This window comes from Gymnoscopelus microlampas (assembly GCF_963454915.1).
Source record: "Gymnoscopelus microlampas genome assembly, chromosome: 8".
NCBI classification, from domain to species: Eukaryota; Metazoa; Chordata; class Actinopteri; order Myctophiformes; family Myctophidae; genus Gymnoscopelus; species Gymnoscopelus microlampas.
Window position 1 is genome coordinate 40,281,004 of NC_139945.1, and position 26,946 is coordinate 40,307,949.

General features: G+C 41.9%; 2 protein-coding genes across 4 annotated transcripts in view; both read left to right on the forward strand.

The window, feature by feature from the left end:
• LOC311050203 (uncharacterized protein) overlaps positions 1-6,842 on the forward strand; it is a 42,949-nt gene extending 36,107 nt beyond the window's left edge. Inside the window, exons 9-15 of one of the 2 annotated variants that reach the window (XR_014601272.1) lie at positions 947-1,060; positions 3,296-3,409; positions 3,922-3,968; positions 4,477-4,653; positions 4,877-5,027; positions 5,110-6,381; positions 6,450-6,842. Coding sequence is in view for 1 of the 2 variants with exons in the window: in XM_084064186.1 (XP_083920312.1) it covers positions 947-1,060; positions 3,296-3,409; positions 3,922-3,968; positions 4,477-4,653; positions 4,877-5,027; positions 5,110-5,540 (1,034 nt within the window). In the remaining variant the exon portion in view is untranslated. Of the gene's footprint in view, positions 1-946; positions 1,061-3,295; positions 3,410-3,921; positions 3,969-4,476; positions 4,654-4,876; positions 5,028-5,109 lie in introns of both variants that reach the window. The other variant, XM_084064186.1, reaches the window with a different exon arrangement.
• Positions 6,843-10,669: 3,827 nt separating this feature from the next.
• On the forward strand, positions 10,670-25,672 carry clasrp (CLK4-associating serine/arginine rich protein). Of its 2 annotated transcripts, XM_084065082.1 has the most exons (21): positions 10,670-10,784; positions 12,011-12,150; positions 12,294-12,391; positions 13,030-13,131; positions 13,250-13,329; positions 13,920-14,004; positions 14,124-14,260; positions 16,150-16,246; positions 16,648-16,726; positions 16,808-16,881; positions 16,990-17,031; positions 17,175-17,363; positions 17,903-18,205; positions 18,291-18,476; positions 19,391-19,430; positions 21,201-21,261; positions 23,180-23,238; positions 23,327-23,373; positions 23,484-23,569; positions 23,836-23,860; positions 24,260-25,672. In XM_084065082.1, exons 2-21 carry the CDS (start codon positions 12,052-12,054, stop codon positions 24,300-24,302), a joined length of 1,932 nt encoding a protein of 643 aa, XP_083921208.1. In that variant the 5' UTR covers positions 10,670-10,784; positions 12,011-12,051; the 3' UTR covers positions 24,303-25,672. The 2 variants fall into 2 exon arrangements, 1 of the variants encoding a protein (XP_083921208.1); XR_014601328.1 differs by lacking the exons at positions 23,836-23,860; positions 24,260-25,672 and having other exon boundaries at positions 19,391-19,434.
• The last annotated feature ends 1,274 nt before the right edge of the window (positions 25,673-26,946 follow it).

Consider the following 26,946-nt stretch of genomic DNA (forward strand, 5'->3'; position numbering starts at 1 on the left):
CCACCAGATTTCCAATGTTTTTTTTAACATAGGGTTTTTGATTTATGAATAAAATAAGTAACAGATGCCTCATGCCATAAATTACGCCTGTTAATATTTCAACCATAGATTTTAAGCTGTGTTTTACTAATATAAATTGCTTGTGTGCTTCAAACATCTGTAGAAGAAGTAGTGTTGATTTGATTATCTTGCTGAGCAAAACGTGTGACTAAGCCTTGCTACAGAGATTATGTTCTTAATTTATCCAAAATGTGATGCAAAAATTCTGTTGGTAACTTTCATGTTAGCCCAAGAAAATGTCATCCCTGTAACATTCCATCATCTTTTGCTCTCTCTCTCTTGCTTTGACTTCATTCTCTTCCACCCACCTGTCAGTGTATCCGTCTCTCTATCCCTGTCTGTCTTTCTACCCTCCCCCTCTCTCTGTGAAACCCATGAGGTGTGAACTATGGCCAGATGATTTTATATATCAGTGTTTGCACAGGAACCAGGGCAGGAGAATAGGGAATGAAAACACAGTCCACGAAAGCATCCGCATACCAATGCAACAGTTAGGATCACACATACACCTCTGTACACACTACACACATACACATACACACACTCGCACGCACACACACACACATGCACACTCACTCACACACACACACACACACACACACACACACACACACACACACACACACACACACACACACACACACACACACACACACACACACACACACACACACACACACACACACACACACACACACACACACACACACACACACACACACACACACACACACACACACACACACACACACACACACACACACACACACAAACACACATATATACAATAATTTATACCTGTATATCTCATTGACATTCATGAAGTACAGTTCTATTTCACAGACCAGTAGGTCGTCATATATTAATATTCTGTCTCTCTAACCAGCGGTGAGACAGTGTGATCTGAGCCCGTGTGGACGTGGGGCAACATGCCAGGAGTCTTCTGAGGGTTTCCGATGTCTCTGTCCCCGTGGATGGAGTGGCAGGACCTGCCAACTGGGTCAGTACGGCAGTGTCACCGATGAAGAAGCCACAAAATGACCACCCAGCTAGCATGCATGCATGTACAACCGTGGCTATGTTCAGACTGGCAGCCAAAATCAAAATGTTGGTCTATCCAGAAGGCCAATCTTGATAAAACAGCAATCTGGAATCGGAAAAAAGCACATGGAAATGTATTTTACGAGCATTTAGATTTTATGAGCATGTAGATCTGATATTTATGGCGAGCGAAGCAGTCGTGCGGCAAGTACGTTTGACATACTCACACCTGTGGCATTGTTACCAAAACAATCAATGCAGATCTGATCACTTTAGCAAGTGATCAGTGTGGACCTTCAATCCCAAAGATTTCAGAAACAAATCTGATTTACCTGTAGTCTGAACAAAGCCCACGTGACCTGTGATAATGTAACTCTGTACAAATGGAATGCTTGTGTTGGTTCACTCATCAATGCATTCTCACACAGTAAAATCGTCAGTGTTACTTTAACTTCCACGTCCATTTGGGTCCATTTCTACACTAAATTAACACCAAGGATGTTACTGTGCACTGTGGATGAATTCTCTTGGTGCATTGTCATCTTTCTCTGGGATTCATGCGCTCACACTGATGAGAATTTCCCCAAGGGGAGCTGCTATAGTTATAATAGATTACACAGAAGGGGGAATATCATATTGAATCAGGTCATATAGACACACAAGCACATGTGCACACATACACACACATACAAAGAGGCTCGGGGCTCTTACAATGAAAGCGAAGACATATTTCAGTGTGACAGGCTCGCCTGTGTTATAGTGATATGTCACTCTGATACCTGATAATCCCTCGCAGTCCCACCTCACCATGCAACACACACACACACACACACACACACACACACACACACACACACACACACACACACACACACACACACACACACACACACACACACACACACACACACTGATAAAACTATAGTTATAGACTCACCCTGTAGGCAGAGCATCAGGAGAGGTCCATGGGGTGCCAGGCAATTATACTTTCCATCAGTCTCATTCTTTTTTCTTTTTTTTATTAGACTAATTCCCTCCTTACATTTCTTCCTGTGGATCAGTAAGCATTCACCCAGCAGTATCCCCAGGCTCTTCACATAGAAACCCCCCACCTCCCCCTTCTGCTCCCCCCTCTCATTCCCTGACTCCACTGGTGTTAAATGCTGATAGGACTTTCACAGGCCGTAACAGGTTTAGATTACCTACAATTGAATGACTTCCTCTTCCTTTTTATTCATCCACTGTCACATTCTTATTCGTCTTCTCTGGTATCGGAGGCAGTCCCCCTGGGGCGATGCTACTGTAGATTACATTCTGAGAATTACAGTGGGTGAGATAAGGAAACACAGACCCACTCGTATTAAGCTGTATTGCTTAAAAACCTTTTAAAATATAAAATAATATTTTGTTCCCTTTTTGGTTGTTGTTGGCGTATTTGTCAAGTACATTTGCACATACCTGAGATTCTTCCTCTGCATTTACCCATCCTAACTATTAATGCCGCATTCATGTCAGTGGATGCCATTAATACGGCACCCGGGGAGCAGTTAAGGGGTTAAGTGTCTTGCTCAGAGACACTTTGTCACGACTCACATACACTGGGTGAGTCAAGGGTTGAACCGGCAACCTTCCGATCCTCAGATGGCCTGTCTACCCAATCAGTGGGTGGAAACAGAAAAACAGCAATTTACACATTAGGCATTCAGCAGATGCTGTTATGCAGAGCATCTGCTTAAATAGTAAGATAGTAAGAGACAGTGTCAGTGTAAATGGTCAAACAAAAGGGTACATTTATATGTATACACATAACAATGGCTTTGCTATGAAAGACAAGGTCAATGGAAGCAGAGGTGTGCCACTGATCTCTTTCAACTTCACTTAATTGGTTTCTGTAAGGTCCTCACACAGCCTCAATAAGAGTTGTCTTTCCAAATACTTTCAGCAGCTGGTTGTATTTGTTAGTCCCTATTTTGGGCATGTCGTTAAAAACAAACAATAAAAAAAAAAAAGGTCAAACATTTTCAAGACATTTGAAAATAATAGTAATAATATTTTCGTAATTCGTATTGCTTAAGTGGTTAACTAGTTGTCTCTGTTTTGTCTGAATGAAAAATGAATGCCTGTTTAGTAGTTATAGAGATATGATCTCATTAATTTAGAAATATTATTTACCAATTTCCTTTTCTCTCTTTAGACACCAATGAGTGTGAAAGGGGCATATGTGTTCATGCCCGTACTTGCCGCAACCTAATTGGTGGATACCTGTGTGACTGCCTTCCTGGTTGGATGGGGACTAACTGTGACATCAGTGAGTATGACTGGAGAGGAGAGGAGAGGAGAGGAGAGGAGAGGAGAGGAGAGGGGAGGGGAGGGGAGGGGAGGAGAGGAGAGTGGATGTGTAATGAGATAAGATAAAGATAAATATAAACCTCAATAAAGTGTTTAAGAAGCATTTTCCCCACGGGTGAAAGCCCATGTACAGTAAATCATTTTGTAAAGGTTAACCCATCAATCATAATACACAGGGTATCACAGAAGGTGCTCACATTGTTCATGGCATCAAGGGAAGTGCTGTCGACTGTCATTTCTTATGTGTGCTGTGTACTGAAGCATTGTTACCAAATAATTATACTTTTTCTCAATGAGCTACAGTATGGTATATCATAGATCATCCCTGTATCTCTGTATTGTTTATTACACTGTAATATATTTACTTAAAAAATATGTACACAGTATACTTGTTACTAATATTTTATACAGTACTAGATGTTAGTTATTAATTAATGAATAAAAAGTGTTTTGTTTCTCTATGGACTCCAGGGAACAGCAGCTGCCAGGGCTTGTGTCTGAATGGAGGACTGTGTGAGGTGAGGGTCCTGATCAGGTCTACTTTCTGTCTCATTTGCCACTCATTGTTGTCATCTGTCTGAGTGTCTGTCACATCCTTTATCTTTTGTAATGTTTGTCTCTTACTCTTTACCAACCACTATGATAATCTAAGCAGTCACATTGTATGATACATACAGCACATTTGTCAATAGATATAGAAGCAGTGAGAAACACTTCAAGAACGAATAATAACATTAAACTCTGTTAAAGGCCAGGAATGTTAAGCTGTTGAGCCCCTCTCCAAGAATTAATCCTTTATTAATTATTTCCTCACCAGATGTGGTCATTTGTTCTTTTTTTTTAGTTTATAGTTTTTTACCAAAATGATGAAATATATTTGGTAGCATTGAGGGTTTGCCTTCTTATCATCACTATCATCATACTTATCTACTCTATATCTTTTTACTTTTATCTATTGTACTTTGTTCACTTCATGTACATGACCTTGTCATATTGTTACTTAACAGTTTATGTTATCCCACTCAGGACTTGGTTTCAGGATCTAGATGTCTATGCCTGCCTGGTTCATCTGGGAAATACTGCCAGACTGGCCGCAGTCCTTGTGACAGTTCCCCGTGCCTGCATGGAGGACAATGTGTTGAGCAGGATGGACAACCTACCACCTGCAGCTGTCCAGTAGGATACTCAGGAAGGTTTTGTGAGGTTGGTGTATTCAATGGAATTTTACTCTACTAGGCAAACTACTCTACTGGCTAATTGGTTATTATGACAGTGGGGTTAACAGAAGTAAAGAAAATGAAGGCAAAAACACTGAGCACTGAAGCAATGAATAAAACACATTGTAAACAATGCAGGGAGAAAGTAGTAATGGCTCACTGGCAGCCACTCAAACGGTTCTGATTGTTTCCATGTTCCCTTATTCCAGATAGTGTTGGATCTGTGCAATCCCAACCCTTGCCACCAGGGAGTTCCCTGTCATACCACAGAGGGCAGGTATGTATGTGCCTGCCCTGAGGGTTACTATGGTAACGAGTGCATTAGCCCCAAGGAGCCCTGCATTGGACCACACTGTGCAGGTGAGTGTGTGCATTTGTGCGTGTTATTTTACTATTTTCACCTCTGAATGATAACTTCTAACCCCTGCATGTTTCCCTCTAGGTGCCATATCAGACATAACGCATGGAGGAATCAGCTTTTACATGGTGTTGGTGGGGGTGTCAGCGTTAGTAACAGTGTGCGGCTGTGCAGCCTGTGCCTTCATCCTCTCCAGCCTCCATCGTCGACGCAAAAAGCAACAAGGCGGTCCTCGGGAAGAGGGCATCAACAACCAGAGGGAGTTTGTCACCCTCATCAGAAATGTGGACCGTCCAGTGCCCATCCTGTCTCCTGTCACTCCACACACACACACCCCAGCCCCCGCCTCACGTTGCTATGAGGAGATAGAACTCACCTTGCCTCCATCCCCGGCACCTTCGCACCCCTCCCCGGCATTAAAACCAGCTCATGCCCCAAAACTGGACATCTCAAACCTCGAAAGGGAGAAGCTGAACCGATTCCATTATGTGGACAACCAGGAACTGGAGGTCTGATCTTTGAACATTGAACTCTTCTGGAGAGATTTTGTATCTTTTATTTTATTTTGCATCCTTTGCAATCTTGTTCACTGGGCCCTTACCCCAGCCCCTGGTGTTGTGTCATTACTGCATCACCTTCTGGTGGAGGGATGATGCTAATCCTGCTCTGACTCCTTCTGGGATTGACCCTGTGAGCTTCATGAGCTCAGATGGCCATCGGCAGACCCCTGATGGTTATAAGGATGCTAAGCAGTGGGGCTGAACGTCTTAAATGCGTCATCATCTTTGGGCCGATTTCATGGACTGAAATTGACAGCTGTAAATTAGCAGCGAGCAGTTAATTTTCACTATAAGGCTCAGTGTGTCCCTTGTACAATTAATGTATTTAAAAAGAAAATACTTGCCTTGAGTTGTACCACTGTGTGTATGAGATGTTCTGAGTTCTTCAGTTCTGCCTCCAAGTCCCTGACGTGTAACTGCTGGAAGTTGTTGCTTCGAACTCCTATAGTTGTGACTGACACTCTTCATTGTTCTCAGAGAGAGAGAGAGAGAGAGAGCAATGTATGGAGTACTTATTTAACACTTAAGGGCTGTCCACACCAAGCACTATAACTATAACATTAACTATATTGTTCACTTGTGTCGTCATTATAGTTGTGGTGTGGACTCTGCCATCCACTTGACTTAGTTAGTTTAAAACTAGCTATCGTGGTTGGTGTGGATGGCCCTTTACCTGTCCCTCTGTCTGAGTGTATACAGTACATGGGTAAACGTAGTATATGTGACCAAGTTTTGTGTGTGTGTGTGTGTGTGTGTGTGTGTGTGTGTGTGTGTGTGTGTGTGTGTGTGTGTGTGTGTGTGTGTGTGTGTGTGTGTGTGTGTGTGTGTGTGTGTGTGTGTGTGTGTGTGTGTGTGTGTGTGTAGGGGTACAGAAGAAGGAGAGATCCAGTTTTGACTGAATCCATGGATTCAATAGTGTCCTTGGAAAAAGGAAAAATAAGGTTACAATTATTTACTTGTTAAAAGAAAGCATACAAAGAGATTACACTTATTGTGGAAAACTGATTTCAAATATATATACACTGTTGCCTGTGCTGTTTCTGTAACACTACAGTTGTCAAAGTTGTATGATTTTTTTTCATACCTTTGTAAAATAGCTTTGTTGTATATAAATATATTGTACATATTGATAATGCCGTTTTGTACTGTGGTTTGGTCTGAGAATGTTGCTGTTTTACTTTGCTCCCATTGTTCTATCTTTCCATTTGGAACTGCCAGCAGCTGCTGATTGTAATAAAAGTGCATTTACCAACTTAATCTGTGTGTGCTTTTAGGTTTCTATGACAAGATCATGTTGCTCTCATTATGAGAGGCCAGAGGGAGGATATTCTATCATGGTCCATGTGGCTCTTATGCTTAAATTATTCTTCGTGAACGGTGCGTCGCGTTGTGAGCCTTTACAGTATATGGTTGTGAGCTTGTAGATCGGCTATTTTCAGCTTGCAACACTGCCACACAACAAAGTAATCAGGCTTCAGGCGCTATGACTGGGTCAGTGGGTCACTATGTATGCTCAAGATCTCACCCATCACCCCCACCCCCCACACACTCACTAGAAAGTGGGGACAAATGGAAAAACACCCGGCTGACCCTGACATCCCTAAAGAAAGGCTGTTTATGAGACAGTTGTCTGCCTTGAGTCTTAAGGAATTAGCCTGTAAAACCATTTGTGTATCTGTGCATGTCGGTGATGTTAAAAGGTTAGATTCACAACAAAATGATAAACGGCATGCAAAACAAAGGGAGCTTGTGAGTGAGTGCAATAGAAAGTGAGTGAGAGGTCACGGCAAGTGAGAGTTAACGGGAGAATGGATATGACGTATGTGACCTTTGGCCTGTTCAGACAGGCGACAGGCTGGAAATGAACTGGGGCTTCCCGTTCCCACCCTGGTCAGGAGGAAATGTAGGAAACAGAACACACACACACACACACACACACACACACACACACACACACACACACACACACACACACACACACACACAGTCACGCACGCAGACACACACACACACACACACACACACACACACACACACACACACACACACACACACAGTATTGTATGTATAGGACCTTCGGTACACCTGCTGTGCGCCTCAGGAAGTAGGACCCCAGCCCACCCATTAGAAAGTTTACATCCAGCAGAGAGGTCATAGTTCTTCATTCTAACAGATTTTTAGTCGCTCATTAATCAATCATAACATTTTAAGCTCAGGTTCTATCTATGTGGTCAAAATTAAAGCTCTTTGTGGTACATCACAGTCAAAGATGTTGGCACTGATCCAAGTTTTGCATGTAGGTTTACCCCTTCAGCCTCTTTTAATGATTGTGGTCAAGGTTAGACTCACAGAGTGTGGATTTTATGTTTCTGACATAGGAGTCAGGAGACATTACAGCCGGTGACCAAAGGGCAAAATGTAGGGTATAGGCTATGTCCAATCAGAATCAATATTCAAAAGGTGTTTGACCTAAGGACGAGACCAATTTATTTTTGACATGTTTAAAATTATCCAAGATCCACAATGTCATCAGAATATGCCCATATATGGAGATCCACAATGTCATCAGAATATGCCCATATACAGTATGGGCATACTGATATAAGGACATCTCTGTAATCTGTCGGTCCTTGATCTCAGATGTCATCAGTATATGCCCATATATGGGCATGGCCCCTTTTCTGCCTATATATGGAGCTGACTGATTTGTTTGCGCCTGATGCCAACATGACACATTGAGGTTAGACAACACACTCCATATTTGAGCGTAGCTGCATTGGGAACTCCTTATATGGTTATAGCTGAGTCATGGTGACATTGAGCATGACATCAGAGATCCCCCCGCCAGGTCCTTCCTTAAGCTAATTTTTATTCAAAATAGGACATGCACACACATAAACACACGCACACGCACGCGCACGCACACACACACACACACACACACACACACACACACACACACACACACACATTATATATATATATATATATATATATATATATATATATATATATATATATATATATATATATATATATATATATATATATATATATATATATAAAATTATGTTTTGTTAAAAGCATTTAAAAACTAACCATGTGTATTGGTAACATGTGTGTAAGAATGTACTATTAACTTCTTTTTTTTTAGTGTGTATTTTTGTAAATGTTTTTGCCCTTTAAAGTTGTGTCCAAGACCGTTGTCAACTCTGGTGTCTGTTGAAGAATTGAATATTATAATTTTTTTAATTAAAAAAGGTTTTGTCCCTATTCTCAAGAATAGGTGATATATATATATATGATTATTTTAAATCACCTTTTTAAACTGCAATTATCAATTAACTAGAAGTTCGGGCCGCTACGCGGCCCGAACGTCTAGCGTGACGCGTCGTTCACTTTGCAGTGCCACCTTACAGGCACCTCACAGTGTGAGAGAGAGTTTTGTGCTCTCCTAAATCCACGGCAGGCTTTGAAAGTACCCACTTCAGAAAGAGGTGACGTGCATCACCTCTCCAATGACCAAAACCCACTTTGTGATTACTCAGACCTGGTATGGCAGACCTGTGGGGAGTGTGCAGTGGTGTACAATGTGAAAAGATAGTTGAAATCGCAGGAGATGAAGTTAGCAGTTTATTTGTGTAAAGGGTCGTCGGCGTGGGTTGTGTTGAGGATGGAAGCCGTCGAACTGGTGCATCCTACCTATTTATAGGTAGGATGTGATGTCATGCTGTACGTCACACTGGCGTGTCTCATCGTGATGTCACGACCGTGATGTCATATGACGTCACATACATACTGACAACCGACATGGCGCAGGATTCAAATTGTATATATAGATACATACATACAGTACATGGAAAGGGATCAGTGCTCTGCTCCAAAAAGGTTAAGCGTTTCTATCTTCATTTGAAATGTGAACCCACATTACAAGGGCACATCTAATATCTTAGAGCGCCATCTTTTGGTTGGTTAATGTAACAAAGAGGGTAATTTTGATATAGTTTGATATTTTGTTTTTTACTGATTGATTGGCCGCCCATCCCGACTACCTTGACGTAAAGTTAGTCCAGCTGGCCAATATTGTCACTCTCATATTTCTTGAGCGTATTCTGCATTCTACATAAATAAATGTTGAAATCTAACAGAATCGGGCTGCCAACATTGGACTGTCAGAATCCAGGAGATTTTTTTTTGGGGGGGGGCACTTTTTAACATAGTAGATGTAATTTCCTGTGTTTTAGTGAATTTAAGTAGCCTAGACCTACAGACCTACTTCAAATACCAGTTGTAATTCATCATCACGTCTCTTTACCAATCACAGAAGAAGATGCGTTGTTGTGCTGTGGATCTATTCTTTTTGGCAACCGACGCCGTCGTACTACGGACTATAAAACACTGGTGACGCGAGGTTAATAACTGACTTGTACCGGTATCAGTGTTGCCAGATTCTGCGAGAGAAATAAGCAACCAGGTCTATGAAAACAAGCCAAAAAGAAGTAATCTCTAAAGAACAGATTCAGAGCTGCGCTACTGAAATGCAAAAGTGAAAAACGCTGTGGGTGCTGTTTTTCCTTTTCTTTTTTAAAAACCTGGGATCCCATATTGAAAAGCGACTAAGAGGGCAAGAGGCCACACAATATGCATTGGCTATTTGAAAATAGCCGATCTACAAGCTCACAACTCTACTTGAGCTTGTAGATCTGCCTTTTTTTATCTTGGAAAAAAGTGGCAAAATACAATCTTTTTTGAAACATTTTAACAACACAAATCTGGGTCCCCTCCCCTGACACAAAATATTTGCATATGGGGGTCCACTCCGTGCACAAATACATATTAATTTGGGGTCCTTGATTTGAAAATGTTTGAGAAGTTGAACCACTGGTTTAAGCAATATTAGGAAAGAAGACCAAATAAAGCAACTACACTTTAGAAACACCCAACCCCCCGCTCACCCCCCAACGCAACCGCCAATATTTACAAGCAACTTTGGAGAAATTAAGCCCAACGTCGCTTATAATAAGCAGACCTGGCAACACTGACCGGTATCTATAATGTTGTATGCTAGCGCCCCCAGCTGTCTACTATCGTCACGACAGACTGGAAGGAGGTGTGGTGTGACTGTGAGTGAATGTCTGGCTGCCGTCGCTTTGAACCAGCGGAATAAACCCAAGTCTGTGTTGGTGGTCCATTAAACAGGTACACATTGGAATGCAGGAACCAAACCGTACACACCACGCGGTTTAATTGTATTTTGTACGTTGTTGCACACGTTAAAAGCCTGCAGCAACGACTGGCTCCATGCGACCGACTACCTACCTGGGGCCCTGCGTGTGTTGAGGCCGTTACGAACATTAGCTTAGCCGCTAATGGCTAACCATGAAAACATGACTAGTTTGTGCTTTTGTGTTAATGGCAAGGAGATGCACATTGGTCTAAACCTAATGAATGCATGTCTCTTCCGATTACCAACGGATGGACGTTATAATGCATGGATAAAAAGCGTGAATAAGCTTAGACCAGGAGATGTCCATGGAGTGTTGCCAGGTTTTTGTGAGAGAAGTAAGCAACCAGGTCTAGGAAAACGAGCCCAAAAGAAGCGTCTACGGCTATTTGAAAATAGCAGATCTAAGATCTTTATTTTTTAAAGCTCACAACGCGCCGTGGCAAAAAAGAGTGGTCATTTTGGAACATTATTTAAACAACATTTTAACAACACAAACCTTATGGGGAGGGGGATCCCTGGCACAAAATATGTTCAGATTGGAAGGGTCTGTGCTGTGGACAAATGCATATTAATTTGGCGGTCCTTGGCATGAAAATGTTTAAGAACCACTGGTTTCAACATGACCATATAAGCAACTACACTTAAGAAACAAGCCCACGAAAAACGCAACTACCAATAAACAAGCAACTTTGCAGATAAAGAAGCCCAATGTCCCTTAAAATAATTGGACATGGCAACACTGATGTCCATGCTGCTTGCTAAAGCTACGTTGGCTGCTAACTGAAATAGCAATCGGAAGCATTTCACTTTTCGAATGCATGAAACACGTTCATGTGTATGAGATCTTTATCAGCATCCAGGTTCGGCTGTTTCACAGTCTGTTATACAATGTGAGGACCTCCACATGTTGCAACATAATCTGGATCACCAAGAATGTATCTGAACACGAGGTTACTCATTCTTTGCACTAAACAAGTACCTTTTTAAACTAAATGTGAATGTATTGTGCCTGGCAGCAGCAAAATGCAGACCCAGGATGGAGGTGAATCACCTGGGATGGTGTCCATCCTGTAAACAACCCCTTTCACAACTGTTCTAATCTGTATCCCCATGTCTCTCCAATTTCCCTCTCTCTCTCCCTCGCTCTCTCTCTCTTTTGCTCTCTCTTTTGTTTTTCCCCATCCTCTTGTCTCTACAGCAGCCGTGCCCCGCCGCGCCCCAACCCCCAGCGGAGCTGTCATGTGGCAGGAGGCCCGCAAACATGAGCGCAAGCTCCGTGGCATGATGGTAGACTACAAACGCCGCGGGGAACGCCGGAGGGAATACTACGAGAAGATAGTAAGAGACATGCTGTGAATTCTGTGTTGTCACACACGATGGCAAATGTCTTTGTACCTTAGTCTACCTATCTTGAGGCGGTCCGTTATCATATTTGTTTTCTTCCACTGGGTGCTCATAATATGTTCTCTCCCATTGCTTAGAAAAAAGATCCAGCACAGTTTCTACAGGTTCATGGTCGGGCCTATAAAATCAGTCTGGATCCCGCTGTAGCGCTGGCTGCAGAGAGTCCCATCAACATGTAAGATCACATGCTTCCTTGTAGAGATGTAACGTTGCAATTTTTTCCCTTACCGATACCCATAACTTGCGTATCGGTCGATACCGCAACCAGTGTGTGTGATTTAACAAAGAATCTAGGACCGTGGCTCTCAAAGTGGGATCCAGGGACCCTGGGTTCCTTGAGGGGGTTACAAATGGATCCTTACAGGTCTGTAACTCTGAGTGTACAAATAAGGGTACATTTGGTTCCATTTGTGCACACACAGAGTTATTGGTGTCCTTGAAATTAAAAGGTTTGAGAACCACTGTCTAGGATTGAATAAAAATTCCATTAATAATTGTTAAAGTGCAGCCATGAGTTAGTAAAATAATCATGTAAATAGTACAGTAATGTTGTACAGTAAGAGTATAAAACAGTAGTGCAACATCAACTGAAGCATTCAAAATACTAAATAATTGAAGACTGTAAATGACATATTATGTGATAAATTACATATATGAATGGCATAGACTGACATACTCACCGATACCAGCATTTTAGGCAGTATCGGCAGCTTTTCCGATACTGGTATTGGTATCGGAACAACTCTACTTGTAAATATATTATTCAGGGCTGGTGTCCTCTTTACTGATCAGTTCCTGCCTGTTTATTGTAAGGATGCCGTGGCAGGGAGATGCCAACAACATGATTGATAGGTTTGACGTACGGGCTCATCTGGACTACATCCCCACCTACACCCCTCCACTTCTGAGCACTGTGTAAGTAGGACTTAAGCAGGTTCAGAATCACAAATCACATCTTCAGCAGTAGCTAGACTCTAGAATTGAGGAAGCAGCCAAAGTGTCAATCCTTATTGATGGTCTTTGTTTTATGTAGCTCCCCAGAGCAGGAGTCAGAGGAGAGGAAATGCAACTATGAACGCTACAGAGGTTTAGTTCAGAATGACTTTGCCAACAGTGAGTATTTATTCAGTAACTCCTGCATCACAAGACACAAAACCGGTGAAGTTGTAGTATTTTTATCCTAAATAAGTTTAGCGGAAACAGAATCCCCGCAATACTCCAAAAACACAATAAAGAGGCTTTTAGGTTCATGGCTCAAACATTTTTATATGAAGAGAAAGCAGCCAGCACTCGATAATGTCCTTTCAATGTTTTATTGGCCACATCGGGACACACAAAGGACTTGTTTCGACTTGTGCATTGAACACTGAGGCAGGCTGCACAAGTCGAAACGCATCCTTTGTGGTGAGGCCAATAAAACATTGAAAAGGACATTACATTATTGAGTGCTGGCTGCTTTCTCTTCATCCTAATTACTAGAAATTCACAGACAAGATTGGTAATGAGCAGCATCAATTGTAAAAAAAAAAAAAAAAAGAAGTTGCTCCATAATGCAACATTTACAAGTGCTTCATCAAGGCTTATTAACTGCATCATTTTCAGGGATTTGTATGTTCCTCTTGTTGCTGTGATGCTAGCCTGTCTTTGGTACTACCCTTCTGCTGTTGTGCTATGGTCTTTAACTCCCCACTGTCCCCTTGCAGTCTCTGAGGAGCAGTGTTTGTACCAGATCTACTTAGATGAGCTCTATGGTGGCCTGCCAAGACCAAATGAAGATGAGAAAAAAAAGTGAGTACCAAATCACCCTCGATGGCCATCTCAACTATGCATTTAACCATAGTAGGTTCCTTGATCTGTTTAACCACTTGTGTGAGGTATAGCTAATTGTCTCTAATCTAATGTTACAGACTGGCTGAAAAGAAAGCCACCATTGGATACACCTATGAGGACAGCACTGTGACGGAACCTGAACCCCAGTCCGATAAAGATGAGGAAAATTCTGAGAACAGTGAATCGGAAGAGGATGAGGGCATCCCAGATATTGGTTCGATAATGTTCTTTTTTCATATAGCCAAAACAGGGTTGCATGGAGATGTGTTTAAAAGAAAATACATTTGCATGACCTGTGTCATATAGAAAGAAAGAACAAAACAATATAGAACTTGTATGTTCTTAGATATCTACTCAAGGCTGCTGCTATTTTATGGGAATGGTATAAGTTATCATTTGGAAATTAAAATAATTTGTATTATTATGCATCATGATTATTATTATCAGTTTGCGGGAGTTCTTTAGGGCTGAGCTGAATGGTTCCGAACTCTGAAGCTTCATTCAGTTTCATGCAATTGACCTGTATTTAAGTTCATGACGATGATGAAATGGTGTCAAATAAATATTTTATTTGTACCAATAAATTAACCTGATAGTGTTTCCCGAATCCCTATATGCATTCAGCAGCAACCCGCCACTGATAAAATATGACCACCACTGCTGCATGTTAATCTATCTACTAATTCACGAAACCTGTGTGTTTGCCTGTCCATAACTCGGGCGCTGTCTGACCGAACGTTCTCATACTTGGTGTGTTTGTCCCAAATGACTGGAGGAGGTGTAGTGTTGATGCAATCAAATCGATTTGATACAACGGATTCCGAGAACCAAAAAAACATGAATGGCTGCTTTTGTCTATTGGTGGGCCTTTTTATTATATTTTTTCAATTATTTATCTCAATTTAGTCATTCTGCCAATTCCCACTTCCCCTGTACTGTAGTCCCATGTCGCTGCTGAACACTACTGGTTGGTTTGATAGGGAGGGTGTAGATGAGCACATGCCCTCTCTGATACTCATGAAGTTGCCAGACTTTTCAGCATTTTTCAGAGCATCTATCGCACATGGAAGGATCACGCTATTCTTCCCTGTTCAGACCCCCACTGAACAGGTGCCCTAGCCAACCTGTAGTAGTCGTCACTAGTGCAATGCCTGGGATTGCCCTCCCCGCCCAGCACTATTGGTGGCTTCGAACCTCTGGTCTCCAGTGTTATACAGGACCGCTACCTCTGCCTACTACCACTGCCTCTGAATTATACATTTTTAAACAAAAGTAAGCTCAGACTGTTAAGTGTTTAATTCACACATTACTAAAACTAGGGCGATGCCCGATGGGAACGCATGCCCCCCGGTTATGCAATGCATGTTGTACCTGACGTCAGAGTACTTAGGGCAGTACCCATTATCATACAGTAGTACTTGGAGGCCAGTCTATGATGTCATGCGTTTGGAATGCATACCCCTTCGGTTATGCATTACTTGTACCCATTGTCAGAGTACTTGGTGCAGTATCCATTAGCATAGTATTTAGAGGTCAGTCAGTACTACAGTGTCATATTGATTACATCAGGGATAAAAGGGACACAGATAAATACATTGACAGACCGATAGATACATAACGGAGATTTGTGGATTTTTGGTCTTGGACAACCTGACTGACTTCCTACTTGGCATTGCACTCCCTTGGGTCCTCAGGGATGCGCATGCCAAGTCTATTTAGTCCGATAGTTCTCGAGGTATGTGGGGGACAGTCACACAGATACACGCACACTGATTCTGTGCATTTATACTACGCTGTCGTGCAGTGTTTAACATCGTATTGAGTTCTTTAAATAATAATAATTTGCAAACAATGCTTTGGAGATTCGGAAAATGTCCAACTAAGCATCAGAGTGTAAAAGGTTGTATTCGGCTCAACCGTAGTTCTCTTGCTACTGTAGAATGTATTTATCTCCCATGCCTGAAAACAAATGTGAATTATTAAGGACCTCTGCACATTGCAGTTTCCTTGTTATCTCACCAAATAAAGGTCAGTATAAGTCAGGGATTTAGATGTGAATTGAAATTGATTAAGTGTATTGCTGTATATGATTTGTCTGTCTAGATGTGGAGGTGGATGTGGATGAACTGAACCAAGAACAGGAATTGGATCTGAACAAAATTGCAACCCCATATGGAATGGCTGAAGGAGATTTTGTCAGGTAAGATTTCTACCATTGTTTGTCCCCTGCTTGTCCCTCTTCAAAGGCAAAGGCTGAAGATACAATTAAGAACAGTTATTGATATGTGGATTGTGAAAGGATTATAATGAATTCCTATAACGCTGTTAAGAAGGTATTTGTTATGTAACCAATACATAACAAACACCTTAGGTCAGCTAACCTAGGCTAGCAGGCGAGTAGCCGTCTTAAACTGTAACGTTTGTGATCATAACTGCAAAGCCAGATTTAGCACCTGAATAGATTCTTTAAAATGCCTATATTAAGAAGGGGAAAAAACGTGAAAATGGCCATGTGTGTACAGAACGGTACTCTAAAATGTCATTAGTATAATCATCAACATTTAACAGTAACTTAACATTATAAACTTATCCGTTTATCAGGATGTTGAGGAAAGACAAGGAGGAAGTGGAAGCCATCAAACATGCCAAGGCTCTGGAGGCAGAGAAGGCCATGTATTCTGTAAGATACTTGTATGTGTGTACTGTTTGTGCTTTTATTTGGTTGTGTTGTCACCATTGCTAACATGTTTTATTATCTCAGGGCCGCCGCTCTCGAAGACAGAGGAGGGAGTTCAGGGAGAAGAGACTGAAGGGTAGACAGATCAGTCCGCCCAGGTAATTTGATGCTGTCATATATACAGTATATTTCTCGTTTTGTGAATCCATCCGACAACACTTTAATGAACCACACCTATCCTCTCTGCTTGCTGTCCTGCATTACAGCTATGCTAGGAGAGACAGCCCAACGTATGACCCCTACAAACGGTGAGTTTCAAAAAAAAACTTTCAATTTCCACTTCGACCGTCTTAGGTTTCATTTTGATAATCAAACAGTCAGGTTCTAATTTCATGACCCTGCGTCTGCCCTGTCGCTAACATGGTTGATGTCTTCTTCCAATTTTTATCAGGCCAGAATCGGAGTCCAGTTCTGAATCCCGGTCCCGGTCTCGTTCTCCGGGTCCCGAGAAGATCACCTTCATTACTAGCTTTGGCGGCAGCGATGAAGAGGCTGCCGCAGCCACTCAAGCCGCCGCTCCGCACTCTGGCCACGGCCCCACCAACTCGCAGCACCCCGCAGGTCATAGCAGGGGCTCCCGGTCGGTAACTTTCCCCTTCCTGGCTTCTCATTGTTTTTTTTTCTTTCTCCTGACCAGTTATGTTATTGCCCGTTGAAATGACTGCAGGTGTTTGGACCAAAAATGTACTATTTTGTGACGCGGAGCATTAGTTTTGGTTTATTTTGAAGTTACTTCACCATATAAGCATTTTCTTTAGTAGTGTATCGTCAAATATCAATATCAGCATGATGTCACTTTTAAGTAGAAAATCTCCTGTACTTCATTGTAGAGTGTTGGAGAAAATCTAGTGTTATATTTGAATGCGTTGATGCAGTTAGTTATTGAGCATGTCCAACCATGAGATCATATCTGTGAGTAAGGCCCTGAATTTGAGCTTTTTATTTAATGCTTCATCATTACTGCCAAAAGTGTCCGTAGCCTCTCCACTACTCAAAGTAGCCTATAGTAAAGAAGCAATTGGCCAACTAAGACTAAGAAATGCACTGTTAGCATTTTCGAGGCCAGTGCACTGCGATTGTGTTGATCCTAAAGTTCTGTCTCTCTCTCTGTCTGTCCAGGAGACGAAGGTCCTCCTCCAGCCGCTCGCCCTCCTCTTCCTCCTCCTCATCCCGTTCCTCCTCCCGCTCGTCCTCCCGCTCTCGGCGTGCTCGCCGGGGACGGGGAGGGAGGGATGGCCGACGTTCTCGTACCCGCTCTCGGTCGAGGCGGCGATCCAACTCTCGCTCCCGTGGAAGAGGGGGCAGTGGAGCGGGCGGATCTTGGCGGAGACATGACCGGACGCGATCTCGTTCAAATGACAGAGAGCGAGACCGAGACAGGGACAGAGACAGGAGACGCTACGTTGCACGTAGACGGACAAGGTGAGGCTAGTTGATTTGTTGTAGCACTGTAACATTTATTTTGTAGCACACATTGCAATGAGCCTAAATCCTGTTCTTCCATCAGGTCTCGTTCTCGCTCACGGCAGGGGGCCAGTTCTAGGAGGGAGGGGCGGAGCTCTGGAGGTCATCGGCGAGGGGCCAGCGGTAGCCCCAGTCCCTCACAGTCCCCCAGTCGCGCCAACCACAGCCCATCGCCGTCACACAGAGGAGCCCAGCCCTCGACCCCTGCCCTCTCTGACAAGCTAAGAAAGTAAGAAGACGATCCAGACATTCAAGCTGAAACAAGCAAATGCTCTCAAATATGCTGAACTAGACTTAATGCACACAAATATGCTAAACCACACTTGTTACTACAATATTAATAGTATTATAGGGCCGGTCTGGTGATGTAATTTCAGAAATGTTTGTGCTGTCTAATCTTAACAAATTAGCTCATAAATGTCCTCCCGAACTAAAAATGAGGTCTCCTCGCACGTGTAGTGTCTAATTTAACTTATTATTGGCACTGCCTTGTGTTCAAACCAAACGACTCATGGCAACCAAACTTCACTGTGGGTTGTGTTGAGAGTTAAAATTAAGTCTTCAGTTAACACATTGGCTGCCATCTTTTTTTTTTTCCTACAGTAGACTGCCAGACTGAGGCAATGAGAAAAAAAAAGTACTTGGGAGCCGATATACAGAATTTTAAAATTAAGTCTTCAGTTAACACATTGGCTGCCATCTTTTTTTTTTCCTACAGTAGACTGCCAGACTGAGGCAATGAGAAAAAAAAAGTACTTGGGAGCCGATATACAGAATTTTTAAGTTTTAAGTTACAAGGAAGTGGATGGGAGTCTAAATCTTCGAAAAATCATATCTCCTTCAGATCTGCGTCAATGGCAGCGTGCGGGCTTTAGCGCAAAAGAACGCAGATCTGCGTCAATGGCAGCCAATGTGTTAATCTTTCATTTTGAGGTGTAATGGGTTCATTCCAAATGGATCGTGCACTGAAATAACTGGCATCAAATGTAAATTTAAAAAATGGTTTGGGACATTGTCCTGTAATACTAATGTTGTCCAAACTGGGATTTAGTACGCCATTTCTGTTTAGATTTTACTGTTGGAGTAAGTTGGAGACCTTCTTACTGACATGTCTTCTCTCCTTTCTCCTCTCTCTTCCTCTAGGCCTGATACTCCGGGTGGTAAAGAGACGGGAGCTGCCAAAGTCAGTAAGAATTTGATTTAGCTGGGTTTCTCTCCCTCACCCCTGACAGGCTGACATGGTTGTCCAGCAGACTGGGATGTAGCAGCCATTGTTGTCCAATGTCCACAGAGAATGAAATTCACCAAATGTCTTTTTCAATGTGGAAGGACTTTACAACAGTCAGACCCAGTCATCTGTTTTGACATTGTCAGCACATTGTCTCCCATCTTCTGTTTTTATTGAGCAGAATCTGTGAATTAGACCAATGACTCTGACTAATTATGCCCAGACTCTGTTATGTAACCTTAATGGACGACTCTTAGGGATCTGACTGTTACATGTATACGTCTGTGTGTGCGTCTGCGCCCTTCTGCTTGTGCACATGTAGGTGTGTGCATGCGAGTGACCGGTGTTTGTTTTGTAGTCTCACGGATTCAAAGATCATATTGCTTCTTTTAAATCTGATTTATTTCACCTTTTCAGTATTCCGACCTTTGTAGTTTTAACACATTTCACAATGTGCCCATAAGCCCATTAATTTCTTCCCATATGACTATAATTCCTTCCCTTTATGACCATATTTCAACCTATCCTGATAGGATATTGCTTATCTGCACTGACTGGATAAGTAGTTGTATTTTGAATGGCTAGCAACTGAAACTTAATTAATATTTATATTGAAGGTAGTCACATAAAGGAATGCGCTGTCAAATTTGTGGCGTTGTTCTCGAGCAAGGTCATTGCTGTGGAAGAGGGGAGAATCGCTCTAGTTTTTTATGTCCGTGCAGTTCCATCACCAAGCGGACAATCTGGTGATTTTTATTTGTGGCTTCGGTCATAGAGAGCTTTGATGCTGGACAAATCACCATGTATTACTTATTCCTTTGGCTGTAGCTACTCTGTCCTGTTGTAGCGTGTTGAAAGTCAGGCGGTGTGCTATGGACAATGGTGTCTGAGCTTGTCTGAACAAGCAGCAGAGCCTTCTTTATGTGGAACAACACATTCTAGCTTGTTCGCCAGGGCTAGGCAATCATTTAATCTGCCACATACATATCAAACTGATTCATTTATTTGTATACATACATTTGAGGACTAAAGTCTACATACATTTGAGGACTAAAGTAGAAATATCAAACAGGCAAGTAGAGTGTAACTGAATGTGTCTTTCCAGGCTAGCCGTACAGTGTTAGGACATAGTTACTCTTGCATGAGCAGTTGGATTCCTGCCTGGCCAGGTGTGTGCAGCTGAGCCCTGGGTGTGTCACTGAGTGACAAAGTGCCACTGGCCATTTCTGAGCTTTCTGAATGCACTGGACCTGAACTTGTTTTGTTTTTTTCAAAAAACCCTCAAGCCTCTTTCCTTAATGACCCTGACACCGTTCATACATGCACTGTATAGATTAGAAATGGCAGGTTCATGTAACTGGATCCTATCCTGCTTCTAAACTGCCCCACAGCAGCTGCAAACGAAGTCTGCGGGCACCGAGTTTGCCTCACTCCTGTGCATGTGTGTCTACACACACACACACACACACACACACACACACACACACACACACACACACACACACACACACACTGTTCCCTCAGTCAGATCAAATCATAGCTAAAGATGGCGCACAACGAAAAGTACATGTCATTTTCTATATGTGACTGACATCTTCCACCTGTTAATGTATATATGGAGGATGGTAATAGTATAGCTGCACTGTACCCGTGGTGACACACACACACACACACACACGCGCCTGGCTGTATGAGTGTGTACTAATACAGTTGTGTCAACCACAGCCCAAGATGACCCCACAGGAAAAGCTGAAGATACGTATGCAGAAGGCTCTCAACAAGCAGTGTGAGTGAGAGGAACGAGGACATGCACACGTGCACCTTATTTTAGAACGTACTGTGCACACTTACACCAGGACACATACCCTACTGCAATCCCACACATATACTCAATCTTTGTCATGTTGTTGCGGTACACATACCCAGGCCTGCCGACAGGATTTATGGGTGGGGGGAAAACTTCTGAAAATAAGGCCCCCCATGACAACAACAAACCCCCCCCCCCCCCCCTTCTGTTATTTGCGAAGTTTTACACAGAGCTTTTTTCCCATTACAACATAAAAACATTACAATGAGCTGTAACATGTCCTTGTGTGCCTTGCTGCTAACCTACACAACTCGCATATTTTCATAGTGTAGCGACCCCGTAAATGACCCGGCCGCAACAGCTCTGCCAAGTGAGCTAGCTCTATTGGCACAGCTTTTTGCCTGTCTGCTCTGCCAAGTGGGAGAACGAGGTGCGATCCCAGCTCGATTCACAACATGCTACAATATTATTTGGCTTCTATCTTTTCAACATTTCATATTACTTTGACATCAGTGGAATGATGCAGAACAGTGGCAAATATGCCATATCCTACTCCAATTCTAGTGCCACTCTAATGCAAAGTGTAAACATTAAAGTATGCAAGACATAATATGTGGGCATTTTGAGTATCATATACAATACAAATGGTACCAAACGGGTAGGCTATGCATAAATAATTTATAGCAGTAATGAGGCACAGCTATTTCCCAAATAATACAATTTCAGCTCCTCAAACGAAATAACATATTTTAATTAGTGGGCTGCTGAATGGATAGAGACCCCGCCTGGGAGGCAGGATGTCCCAGGTTGGATTCCTGGCCCCGGCTATGTGTCGAGGTGTCCCTGAGCAAGACACCCCTAACTGCTCCCTCCCAGTCAATTATACCCGTTGGAGATCAAGACCAGTACATTGTGCACCAAGCCACCCGTGGGGAGTCGAGGACCCCACCTCCACTGGGATTCCTCTGTCTTGGGAGGGGGACGACGACAACTGTACCCTTAATTTCCGCCCTGTCGACAGGCCTTTACATACCATCCCACACATACTCACACTTTATCATGTTTTTGCAGTACAAGACTATGCTACTACAACCATCATGGCATCACTTCCCCTCTAACTGTTCCCTAGCACAGATCAACTTTTGAATTGTTCATTTGAAATGGAGTACTGAAGTCCTGACAAACTCATGCCCCCGGGGTCACAGAAGTGTTTTTTCCCATTCAAAAGAATGTATCGCATCGTATAAGAACTGTTACAAAAATATAAATGTGTCTACCGATTTGGTAGGGAGTCAGCTCTGCATCATTTATATTTATATTGATAGTCTGTTTGGAGAAAATGGAATCAATAATGCGCGGTACCTGGAAGAAGCGTTAAACTACATTAGGAAATCACATGATTCACTGTCCCCTCTGAAGCACATCACTCCTTCAAAAACATTCCTGGATTCTTAAGATTTCATGACTTATCAGTGGGTGTTATTATTTAGTTTGTTTGAAAACTGACAATGCTACTCCTACAGAAAGTAAAGTCCAAAGCAACACAATGTGACACTGATTATAAGCGACAGCCGCGCGTGTAATGGGAGATGTACAGTAGTTGTTAGTGAGCCATTTTTAAGCCTAGGAATTGTATTAGATTTGTAGGTGGCCTTTTGCTTTTTGTATAAATTGATACTTTTTTGCTGTCAGTTGATGCTTCATAACCTAACCATATGAGTAAAATCGCCTCACTCATTTTATTTTTGTAACACAGTTCTTATATGATGTGATAAAAAGAGGTATGGGATTTGGAATGGGAAAAACACTTCTGTGACTCAGGGGGTGCGGTTTTTGATGGCAGACTTCCGTACTCCCATACTGTATTTATACTTTTTGTGATTCTTGATGCATGTAGCCAAGGCGGATAAGAAAGCAGCCCAAGTGAAGGTCCAGCTGCAGGAAAACAAGCGGCAGGTAGGTGTACGACAACACGCAAGACACACGTCATGCATGCATGCACTGGTGTGTGCATAAGATCATCCTCTTGTCCACTGTTTTACAGGAGAGAGAGGGAGAACTACGAGCCATGGCACGCAAGATCCGCATGAAGTAAGCCTGGGTGTCGTGCATGCATCGGTTTGTTTCTGTATGTGTATGCCATGCATTCATGTTTTGTGTACATTCACTGCAATTGTCCAAATCGACCACTCTGTGACCAGGGAGCGTGAGCGGCGTGAGAAAGAGAGAGATGAGTGGGAGCGACAATATGGACGGCAGAGTCACTCGCCCTCTCCGTCTAAATATGGTGAGAGAGTAGTTCTACCAGCAGCCACATGGATCCAATCTTTCATTTCGTTACACTAAAGAGTCTGGTTAACTAAACCTTAATGCTGCTGTTGTGTGCCATTTTGCAATTTTTCTTTCAACGTATGCAAAACCAAATGTGATTTGCCAGACCTCTAATGTCAGGAATTGTTTAAGTCTCATTTGTAGTTTTGACAGTTTTATGGCTATTCATTTTTTTTTGCATGCTATTGTGTTGATGATCACTCTGTGCCCTCTGCCCCTCAGGCCGAGACTACAGCTCATCTAGAAGGTATGTGAGAAGCCACAAGAATGCCAAAGGCCTCAATAAAGCAGAATTAATGATTTTGTTTTTGCCAGTGGCGCACTTTGACTATTGAAGCCAGGCCTTCAGTGAGACACAAGTGCTGTTAGGATAACAGATCTATAGATTAATCAGATTTATTGTATGATGAGTAAAAAACATTTCACTCGTATCCGAGTCATAAACATAATTTGAGTCCCCGAGTTGCTTTTAATCTCAGTATCTTTCTTATGATTTATTTATTTTTGTCTCACACTAATTGTATGCACTTTCAAATGCGTGTTCTGTCTTGCATATATTTGCATGTTGTCTTTAGACATATATTTGCATGTACCGGTAGTCTTTAGAGTCTGTTAACCTTAGCTCTCTGTTTATCTTTGTTTGCAGGAGGTCCCGGTCCCGATCAAGAAGCCCATACTACAGATACTAAGATGACCAGTGAGATCAAACATTCTCAAAGCTTGGAAGTTCCAGCCCCTCACTGTACTTTAGACGGAGATGAACTCACTAAGAATTAAAATGAATTCTATGGAACTGAAGATCCTGTGAAATTGTACATTCTGTAGAACTGTAACTGGAGTTTTGTATTTGTACAGTAAATTAGATCAATCCAAGCTGCGCTCAATATTATTGGTTTTGTTAATATTATTTCTCTCCATAATAACATTTGATACTCAATTGTTCTCTCCAATCAAGCAGATGCTTACTGCATTATGAGAAAACTTGACTTAATAACTGAAACTGCTAATTTCTCTTTGATAACCATTCATTCTACTGGATTGGACTCATTTATTCATGACAAGTACTGTATAAACCTAGTGTTAATTTAAAATGAGATGTTCCTCCAAATCTGGCTAGAAATGCCAAACAAGTTTTGGCGGCAGTTGCCGGACCGATGGACATTTCATTCCCTCATATTTTCTCTGCATGTCCCTGGTTCTCCATTCAAACATACTACTCAATTGTTTACTGGTCTCACCTCTGTATCTCCATGTTTACTGTCTTATTTAAACCATGAATTCAGTGGGAGTGAGTCTTTCCTTAAGCCCATGTTCCTCACACAATAGGCATCACATTTTCCCCACTTGAGCAGGAACCTCAGCATCCATCCACATGTTGATGCAAAGGATACCCTTTAAGGTACCATGTGGACCATGTCAACTTGATGTGGAAACTAACCATGTGTGCAATTTCTAAATGGATTATTTTTAACGGATTCCCACACTATCATTATGCGACTTGGACGGCACTAAGTCGACAGTGCTGGCACTTGCTTGAGGCGCAAGGGCACTTCCGTAGGTGTGCTTGCCTTATTTTCAAAGGGCTGCCCTCAGCATTTGGGTCTTCTGCCCCATCATCAAAATATGAGTATAGTGCTGAGGGGACATCAATTGGGATGGGGAAAGATAATGTAGGGCTGAGGGAACATGGGGCCTAATTTGGATGGAAGAATAATTCAGGTGCTGAGGAAACGTAGGGCTGACCCAGGTTAATCAGGACACTTGTTAATACCTAACCTATTCAAAACGATGTCATTTTTGCCGGTGCCACTATTTACCATTTTGTCTTACTACTTTGCAGCTACCCACATTACTCTATTAATTGACATGCATTTCTTTACACTAATAAGAAATGAGGATCTGAAGTCTTACAACTGAATGCATAATTATACGTTTTTATACCCTTACCTTCAGCATCAATTAAATCGTAAAGTGACCTTTTGCTTTATTCTGAGTTAAACAGACTCTTGTGCTGAATTGCAAATAAAAACATGAACACAACTGATGTGTTATTAATTTTTACATTCAATATTGTAAACTGGCTTTCAGCCATGTCTTCTCAGTGGTGATGAATGTTATAATTATTGGAACAGCGTTAATCACAGGGTGGCGCCAAACCTCTCAACTAAACGAACAATGCCACACTTCTGCAATAAATTTGCACAAACATTTGAATTCCATAGTTGAAGTCTAGAGTCCTGATAAGGACGGTCTATTCTAGAGTCTAGACCAGTGGTGGAAAAAGTGCTCACATTTTTTACTTAAGTAAAAGTATCAATACTACAATGTAGAAATACCATGTTACAAGTAAAAGTCCAGAATTCTAAATTTACTTCAGTAAAAGTACAAAAGTATTGGTATCAAATTGTACATACAGTAAAGTACCAAAAGTAGAAAGTACTCATTATGCAGAATGGCGCCAGACCTTATGCAGGGTGGCGCCACTCAACTAAACAAACAATGCCACACTTCTGCAATATCTTAACTTTTCTGCAAATTTGCACAAACATTTGAACTCCATAGTTGAAGTCTAAAGTCCTGATAAGGACGGTCTATTCTAGAGTCTAGACCAGTGGTGGAAAAAGTGCTCACATTTTTTACTTAAGTAAAAGTATCAATACTGTAATGTAGAAATACCATGTTACAAGTAAAAGTCCAGAATTCTAAATTTACTATCAAATTGTACAGTACCAAAAACAGAAAGTACTCATTATGCAGAATGTCCCATTTCGTAAGTTTTCAAATGTATAAAAATCTTTTGAAAATAGCAGATCTACAAGCTCACATGCCTTGCATCGCTATTTTCAACTGGCCAAAATGTATATAGGGCTGAAATGGTAAATGTATGTTTTGTTATAATACAAATCTACAAAGTAACTAGTAACTAAAGTTTTCAAATAATTGTAGTGGAGTAAAAGTACAATATTTGTCTCTGAGATGTAGTGGAGTAGAAGTAAAAGTACTGAAAATTGGAAATACTCCAGTAAAGTAAAAAATACCTCAAAATTGTACTTAAGTACTTGAATAAACGTACTTTACTTTACACCACTGGTCTAGATTGATTGATTGGTTGATGTACTTTATTTAGTAAGACATGAGAACAACAGTACATGGAAGTACAAATTCACAATACAAGGTCTACTAAACTGTAAGACTCATTAAGCACTGAGTTTGTTTAAGATGAGATCCCCATGCACACAAATCATGATGACATATAAGAGACAGACAGATATACACACTACTATACAGAACCTCACAATCAGATTACAGGTTACTGGTATGAAGAGTGAAAAA

What these genes read in the sequence shown, in the direction of transcription:
- clasrp (XM_084065082.1), top strand. Translation starts at nt 12,052, where the DNA reads ATGTGGCAGGAGGCCCGCAAACATGAGCGCAAGCTCCGTGGCATGATG. An exon ending in CAGAGAAGGCCATGTATTCT is followed by an intron (nt 16,727 to 16,807) that starts GTAAGATACTTG and finishes TTATTATCTCAG; the next exon opens with GGCCGCCGCTCTCGAAGACA. An exon ending in GCCCTCTCCGTCTAAATATG is followed by an intron (nt 23,570 to 23,835) that starts GTGAGAGAGTAG and finishes TCTGCCCCTCAG; the next exon opens with GCCGAGACTACAGCTCATCT.